This window comes from Crassostrea angulata, chromosome 7 (genome assembly GCF_025612915.1).
Source record: "Crassostrea angulata isolate pt1a10 chromosome 7, ASM2561291v2, whole genome shotgun sequence".
Classification (NCBI taxonomy): Eukaryota; Metazoa; Mollusca; class Bivalvia; order Ostreida; family Ostreidae; genus Magallana; species Magallana angulata.
In genome coordinates, this window is record NC_069117.1 from 19,071,624 (window position 1) to 19,079,759 (window position 8,136).

The 8,136-nt window shown below is 29.4% G+C and overlaps 1 protein-coding gene across 1 annotated transcript; it reads left to right on the top strand.

Moving 5' to 3' along the window:
* Positions 1-3,593: 3,593 nt before the first annotated feature.
* Positions 3,594-5,546, top strand: LOC128155887 (uncharacterized). The gene is made up of 2 exons (XM_052817773.1): positions 3,594-4,078; positions 4,437-5,546. Exons 1-2 carry the CDS (start codon positions 4,043-4,045, stop codon positions 4,887-4,889), a joined length of 489 nt encoding a protein of 162 aa, XP_052673733.1. The 5' UTR covers positions 3,594-4,042; the 3' UTR covers positions 4,890-5,546.
* Positions 5,547-8,136: the final 2,590 nt, after the last annotated feature.

An 8,136-nucleotide genomic window follows, 5' to 3' on the forward strand; every position in this document is an offset into this window, starting at 1 on the left:
AGGAAACTCTGATAAAAATGATCGATAGGATTCAAATTTTGATCTTTTTTTAATTACCGTCAGTGACCTATATGCATTATTTAATAATTTCATATTTTTCTGTGAAGCATAATGTTAATTACTATGTCAATAATTCTTTGAACTTGATTTCAATTCTGCATTGTTATCAGCTCTTCCGAGCTTAACATAGGAAATTTGATAGACAATCAACGATGACTTTTTTTCAGAATAAATTCCGAACTTATAAGTTACATAAATCCTGTTCTTTAATTTTCACTTCAACATACCTTATATCTTCGAGTTACGATATGATAAATTATTGTTGTGCAAAATATTTCAAACGTTGTTTGTACATGCATTGCCAACTAATACTTGTTGATTTATGATAAGATATCAACCCAGTTTTCTCCATGACCCGTTTTGCTGTTTATCAACGCTGCTATAATATTCTTCCTGCCTCAGTATATCGTTGCACCATAGTTCACTTCACATTTTGATATTTTTCTTTCAAAATTTAAATGATTAAATGCAAACTGCCTACACGTTGAAATCCAATTAGTCCTTTTTGAAAATAATATCACTACATACTTTCTGAGACACGGAAAAGGAGTACTAGTATACACAACAAACTGTTGGTTTGCACTTAATTACTGATAAAATTTACATTTCGTAATGCTTATTTCTCCGTATGCCTCAATGCAATCAATTGGCCACTTTTTAAATTGGATAATTTGGCGTTATCAATGCAAAGAGGATCAAATAAAAGCAAAAATAATTTGAATAAAATAATGGTAAATTATGTATAATTGTTTTTATATTCGATATTTCAGTTTGTTTTATTTGTTGGGTAATCTGTAAATAAAAAACAAATTTGATATTTTGTCATTTATATTCTAGAAATGTTATAATTTATATCGTATATGAAAATATAAATACAAACAAATAAAGCCAAATTATATGCTGCAGTTGATTTTTGTAATTATTGTTAAATTTACCGGATTTTTCTCTCCTGATTGCACAACTATTACTTAATAACGTTTAATTCTATGATGCGTAATAATAAATAAAGAATTGTAATAATAACAGATAAGAATTATGCACCCTTTCACAAGTGTTTTATTTAATCAACATTTAATAAATATGTATTTATAATAAAAAGTATAAACCTATTATTGTATGCCATAATTTCATAAAAAACACGTAGCATTGAGTCCCATTAGAAAACAGATATTAAAAATTATGTTGTGACTGGAAAGAGAATGTTTGCTGCAGCTTTACCCCTCAATGAAATAACTGAAAATTTTCGGAATTAAGCAACCATCAGTTTTATATTTTGAAAATTTTCAGGAATAAATTATATATAATTGTATAACAAGGACACTTTGAACTAGTTTTAATATGACTGTTAAGCATTAAGAAATTGAAAGGAATGCTTAAACGTAGATACCATTTGGGCATTTACTTGCAAATATTATTGGGGTATATTTTGTATGAATTAGAAATAAACAAAACAATTTACCATAAGTAAATTTTATCTATCATATCCTTTACATTTGCACAACCAACTTTTTTTCAGTATGCAAGATTATTAGCTTGTTGTGTGTGTGTGTGTGTGTGTGTGTGTGTGTGTGTGTGTGTGTACCATGAGTTCGGTTCTTATCTTGTTTCTATTTTTACGATTTCTGGGAGTTAAAACTGTAAATTTCATGGCCAAATATACAGTTATAAATTCACAATATTTCAAAATGGTTATTTTTTAACTTGTTAATCTTTCCTTGCTTATTGATAGCTTAAACTTCAGTTCCTTGTCAATTAACACACCAAAGAGTTATCATCAAATGTCTTGTTAATCGAACGATGTTTCTAGAAGAAGCACACTAGGTTAAACATATTTTTGGTGAAAGTTTTCAGTATCGACTGTACGCTGTTATGCCAAGCACGTATATTGTGATAACGTACATACATGTAAGAACAGGTAAGCAAAAATTATTTAAAAGTGCACTGAAAATCCCCAGAAAGTACACCAAAGAATGAAATGTTTCATCTACTTCATTCTTTTATAAGCTGTTTTTGTTTGATAGACGATTTGGCTTAATGTAGAATAAATATCTTTTGCATAAGATATTTTTTCGCGTATTTGCAAATTGTTCCGACAGTCTATAAATATGTAGATGAACACCTTTTCTCCTTTTACATAAAAAAAACAGAAATATCAAAATGTTTAATATAGGGGGAGAAAAACCACGATATCTTAAAGTTTTAAAAGTTAATGTTAAAAAAAACCAAAGATTTAAGAAAACCCAAACCAACAACTCAAAATAAGACAAGATCTTGAAAAAACTATGTAAATATAGTTATATCTGCCCTTCTTACTTCTAGAAAGGTGCGCTGGCTATAAATTTGTTATGAAAATTTTCACATCTTATTTTCTATTTAAATGTTCATAGTGCTTAACGTAAGTATTTGCCTAAATCAGTCGTCGTGTTACAAATGAGAAGCTTTTTCGATTCTTTTGTGAAGTGTATAATTTTATAGTTATATAAAATTTTCAATTTTATCCTACTTTTAAAAACACGCTAAATATATTATCCTATTGAGGAGTTCATTTAAAAATGTGAATTTTATCGTCTGCGTTTCTGATTCCTTCAGTTCTGTTTATCTTGTCATTAAATTACTGCGTGTGATATGCAACAAAGAATATTATACTTTGAAAAGAACTTTAGGTGCCTCCAAAGGTGTACACTTAGGACACAAAAAACAATTAACAGATGTGAATTAGAAAAAAAGTTATGTACTACGTATATATTATCTATTTGAAATCTGTTTACGTAAAATTATCACAAAAAACTATCCTGTTAAAATACAAAACTGTATTCATAAGACAAAAAAAATATATTGAATAGGATACAAAAGTAAGGTAAACAGGTCTGCTTTCATACTGATTTCGGATAGAAAAGTTCGGGACAATGTATATCTTATCTTCTTTTGTTATACAATATACATTAATTATTGAAGATACTTGCCACATGGGAAGAAAACAAATACCTTTTTAAATATATTAAACATATTCCACATTACGAAATAATTTACTTATTATCAGCTTTCAAGTGTTGCCAAACTGATTACAATACACTTGTACTATGTGCATAAATGTAGCATTCGAACGATTTACAGTACGTGCAAGTGATTGTGGTCAGAAGAGTAATCAATCAATTAGAGATACTCTTGTTGTTTTCAGTGGTTTAACTGAATTAATTCGCAATGCATGTAAAATGTTTCAATTTCTTTTAAAATTTTTGCGTGTAAAAAATAATATTTTCCGGATTTTTTTCTCCAGTACGGTTTTTTCATTTATCCGTCTATTTAAAGATCGATATAAATAACTTCGGCAAAATCCCCAATAGTTGTAAAAGAAAATTTACAACTTTTTCTCGCTATTTTACAAATCATAGTCAATTATATTAAAGTAGTCGTTAAATTGAACATTTACAACATTATAATTTCTAAATATAAACCTATAACTGCAATAACACATTAAATGTTAAATATCGTTCAACGAGATGTTGCAAAACGAAAGTAGGAAAAATACTGCACTTAATTTTTATTTCTTTAAACAAATAACATAAGCATCCAGTTGATAAATAGAAACTCTCCTAATGAATCTTTAATTAATTGCTAATTAGCAATACAGACAATTTGTATATATGTATATATATTTGATCCCGTTCCTTACTGTCTGGTCAATATTTTACCTTTCTCGGCCAAGGTATGTCCAACGTCTAAAAACGGTCATTACCAAAACAAATACAAATGATTTAAAATATTTTTAAAATCTCCATTCTGTGTTAAGTTTCACCCCAAAAAATGGTATGTAAACACAATATAACTAAAACAATGAATGAACAATATATGCTTGTGAAACATAGGGAAGTAAATTATATAGAATATGGAAATTTCAAGTACAATGTAAGGAGGTTATTTTTATACAAACGGAAATTCATCGAAAACCTGCTACATATATATCTTCCCGAAGTACAGGAAAATGAATAAACGATATTCAGCGATACCCATCGTCATGGTGAGTAAAAAACACTAACATTAATTAATTTGAGTTTGTAAATAACGCAACTTTGTACATTGCATTATTTTATATACTTGTCATATAATGGAATTGACAATTTTTATTTTCTTATATTAATCTACGTTATAAATCAGGGGTTTTTTTTTTGTTTTTTGTTTGTTTGTTTTTTGGTTTGCAATTAAACTATGATTTATAATGGTCATGCAAAAAGGAGTTGATTTATGAAAAAGATTTTTTATAACAAAATAATGAAAATATGAAAAAGGATACGTAAATCAAGAGGTTTTTACGGTAGTCCGTTATTTAACTGGCAATTAAAATATATTCTTCAACTATCATCTATCATTTTGAATAGGTTTTCAGTGAACATGAAATGGTTTCTCAGCACAAACGCTATGATGCAATCATCATCTACAGCCGTCAAGACAAGGAAAAGGCTATCACACTTCTAACGAGGTTGAAAGACGTCATAGGCAACGAAGCAGGACTCCATGTTGCTCTCTTTGATGACCCTCATTTCTCCTGTCTGGAGGAGGCATTACATGCTAGTTCTATTGCATTTTTGCTCCTGACCAAAGACTTCTGCGAGAACGATTGGCCTTCGTTATGCAACAACATAATGTTTGCTCAGACGCTATATACACAAAGACCTTGCACTATCACTCCAGTTGTCCTTCCTAACAAGTTTGAAGATCATGTCAAAATTCCAATGGGATTAAAATGCATAAAACAATTTCGACTGGATTTTGAAGATGAACTTGTGAAAAAGAGTGTGACAAGAATTTTTAATGTAAAAGTTAGGGAGTGAATCTCAAGCATGAATTTAGCGTTATGATTAACGCATTGAAATAATATCAAAATGGCGGCTCGTTGGGCATTGTTAATTTCAAGAAAATGAATTAAAGGTTAGTTCAAAAGCATTAAAATTACCAGTAATATCAAAATGGCAATACGTTGGGTATTATATATATACTGTTAACTTTAGGAAGATGTATCTTCTTATGGTTATATTTTTGAACAAAAATTGTTTTATTTATGCATTATAATACATGTAACACTAAATAAAATTTGATATGTTCAACTTACGGCATTTTTTAGTTTATATTTTATACATATTAAGTAAACTTAACAAAAGGTTATTTCTAACAAAATAAAAGTGATACACAGATTTATATACGTGTATGTGATGCATTGAATATTGATGAACAAACATGTATGTATGTTAAAATTCTGTACTGTTTTAGTCTTTCTAACTGTTATCATCAGTGCTCTCGCTAAAAATTAAGTCTTTTTTTATGAAACCGTATCGGTATCTATCAAATCTGTCGAGCAAATGGTCACAATTATGAAGTATAGAGCAAATGTATGCTAAAATACCGCCACTGAATGTTGTGAAATACTTGATATACATGTAGTTATGCAACAATTCAATTTTTTTATTTTTTGTTTTTATTTATAAAATCATTTTCCTCTAACTATTCGAAGTAATTCTATTTTTAAGTTGCGTGTTATAAAAAGATTGAGAAAATGAATGAATAAAAAACCATATGCTTGATTACATTCGTGAGAATTTGTTTGTTTTCGCCCCCCCCCCCCCCTTCTCTGAAACCGGTTTTAGGAAACAGAATGGTAAATATCAGATGATTATTAATGTTACCATTCAAAGCAAATATAATTTACAACATCTACAAAATCTGATTATAAAGTTTTAAGTGAATAAAAAGTAAATACAAAGAAAGAAACATGATTATTTTGGTGTGTGAGTTTCCCCTTTTAAAAAAGCAATTCTGCAATTCTCAGGTATTAAGTATGTCATTAACGGTTCTAAAATGGCAATATGTTATGTAGCATACGGTAATAAATGCATTACAATATTCAGAGACCCTGTAGAGATGGTAGAATCAATAAAATATGAAAATCAAGTGATTTTTGATACCCAATAATAGAGAATCGGTGAAGAATGATTTTTATGTGTATGCCCAAAACTCACAGGACGATTGTTATGTTGATGTAAACCTCATGGCATAGGGAGGGAGGGTTTACATATGGTCAACTGTGATAAGGAATGGTGTTGAAAAAATGTGTAAAATATGAAGGCATTGGTATTACATTTAGCTATGAATCGGTCAGTATTTTTTTTTAGAACAAATCTACTTGTATACATGATAAACCATTCGTAACGATTTAGATGCTTGACACTGTTTAAGTATTTCCAATTTTTGCTAACTTTGGTGAGATGTCAGTAGCCTACTCAGCGAAGAGAATATTCTTGTTACACATAAGAATAAGTAGATAGATGGATGGATGGATGGATGGATGGATGGATGGATGGATGGATGGACAAATATGAATGGCTGTGACAAGTGCGCGTGGAATTAAACAAGTGTATACCTGTAAATTGTAGAAACTATGTTTCCTTTGATAAATATTTATTATCAATTATAATTCAGCATATGGGAACGTGCATAATAAGATTTTTGTGTGTATTGTGCTGAATTGTGACATAGATTGTTTAACCCCCTTTAACATAGACACTTTCAATCAACACATGATCTAAAAATGAAGTTTGAACCTTATCGTACAGTGTATTAACAATTTTTGACTGTCAATGAGTTAGTTGTGGACTCATTAACAGTTAGAAAAAGTTGACTAATACAATTCATTGTTTTAAAAATATAAATCTACATTCAATAAATAATCAAGTGTTTAATTTTTGGTTTCCTGTGGGTGCAATTAAGGCATTTAACTGGTTTGTTGTCTTTGTTAGGGTTTCTCTCTCAGTTGAACAAATAGTTATTCTTAATTTCAATAAAAGCTGCTTAGCGTAAAATATCAAAACCATGAATGAGTGACGTGAAAACGGTATCTTTTCCTTCCCTTTGTATTATTCCAAAATAACACTTTTCTCAGGGAAACTAAAAATTCAAACAAATACATTGATGAATTTATTCAAAAATCCTCTTTAATAAGGAAACTATACTTGTATTAAATGTTTCAATGAGTTATTTATTAATGGTGTATTATGATTAAGATCAGTAAGGAAATTCCTGTATCATCCAATAAACTTTCCGGAACATCATTTCCCTCTATGTCGACATATTTTTGATTGGTTTTTGTGTGACGTATGTGTCTGACGTCAAGTTTTCATATTTCTTTTCATAATTTAAAATTTACTGTTTTGAACATAGAAACTATACACTTTTAAATCCAAAAAGAATTTGCAGATCAACTATATGGGGCGGCGGAAAGGGTAAAACCATTTTAAAAAGAGCTTGAACTTTTGGTAGTCGTATCAAACAGCAATGTGGTGTAGGTATGTCTATTTCATTGCTGGCCACTCAGCCATGGCTTTTTGTGTGGTAGAACAGATTTATTATTATTTATTTCTTATGTATTTATCTATTTTTCGTTTTGTGCAGTATATTCTTAAATCTTATTCATCTAAAAAATGCGCGCGTATGGTTCTTTTATTTCATTGGTGCAAACTAAGTAAAATTGGGCATTACTTCATTTTCAACGACGTCGATCATCCAGCGTATATCAGCTGCATCTTGTGTTATGTTAACATTATATTTAGTTATATATTTCTTTACTACCGTGATAGTGATTAGGGCATATTATTTTAATAGCAATGTTTTTACTTTAACGTATTTTTGCAGTTAAACTTGCACAGTAATTTCTAAAACTTGATTGTAAGTTCTAATATTAAATTGTCACAAAACATGTTTTTACCTTATAAATGAATACTGTAGTAACGGTTGCTTATTGTCAACGAAATATCGAAACTAAAACATATTAAACGCAATTGTAAAATTGTATTTTGTCTAATGCATTTTCTTTGTTTATAGGTTAATGCTTTAAAACGTTTAATAAATCTGTTAAACAAAACGGCTGTCTTTTGGATTACATTTGAAACCAACAAGATTTGTCCGGTTATTGAGCTTAGACTACGCAATCTGTGCACTTTTCGCTTGAAACTGCGTCATTTTGAACTTGTTTTGACGCAAGAAATAGATAGAGCTCTACGTCATATTAAAAGTCCAACGTCTTGTTAA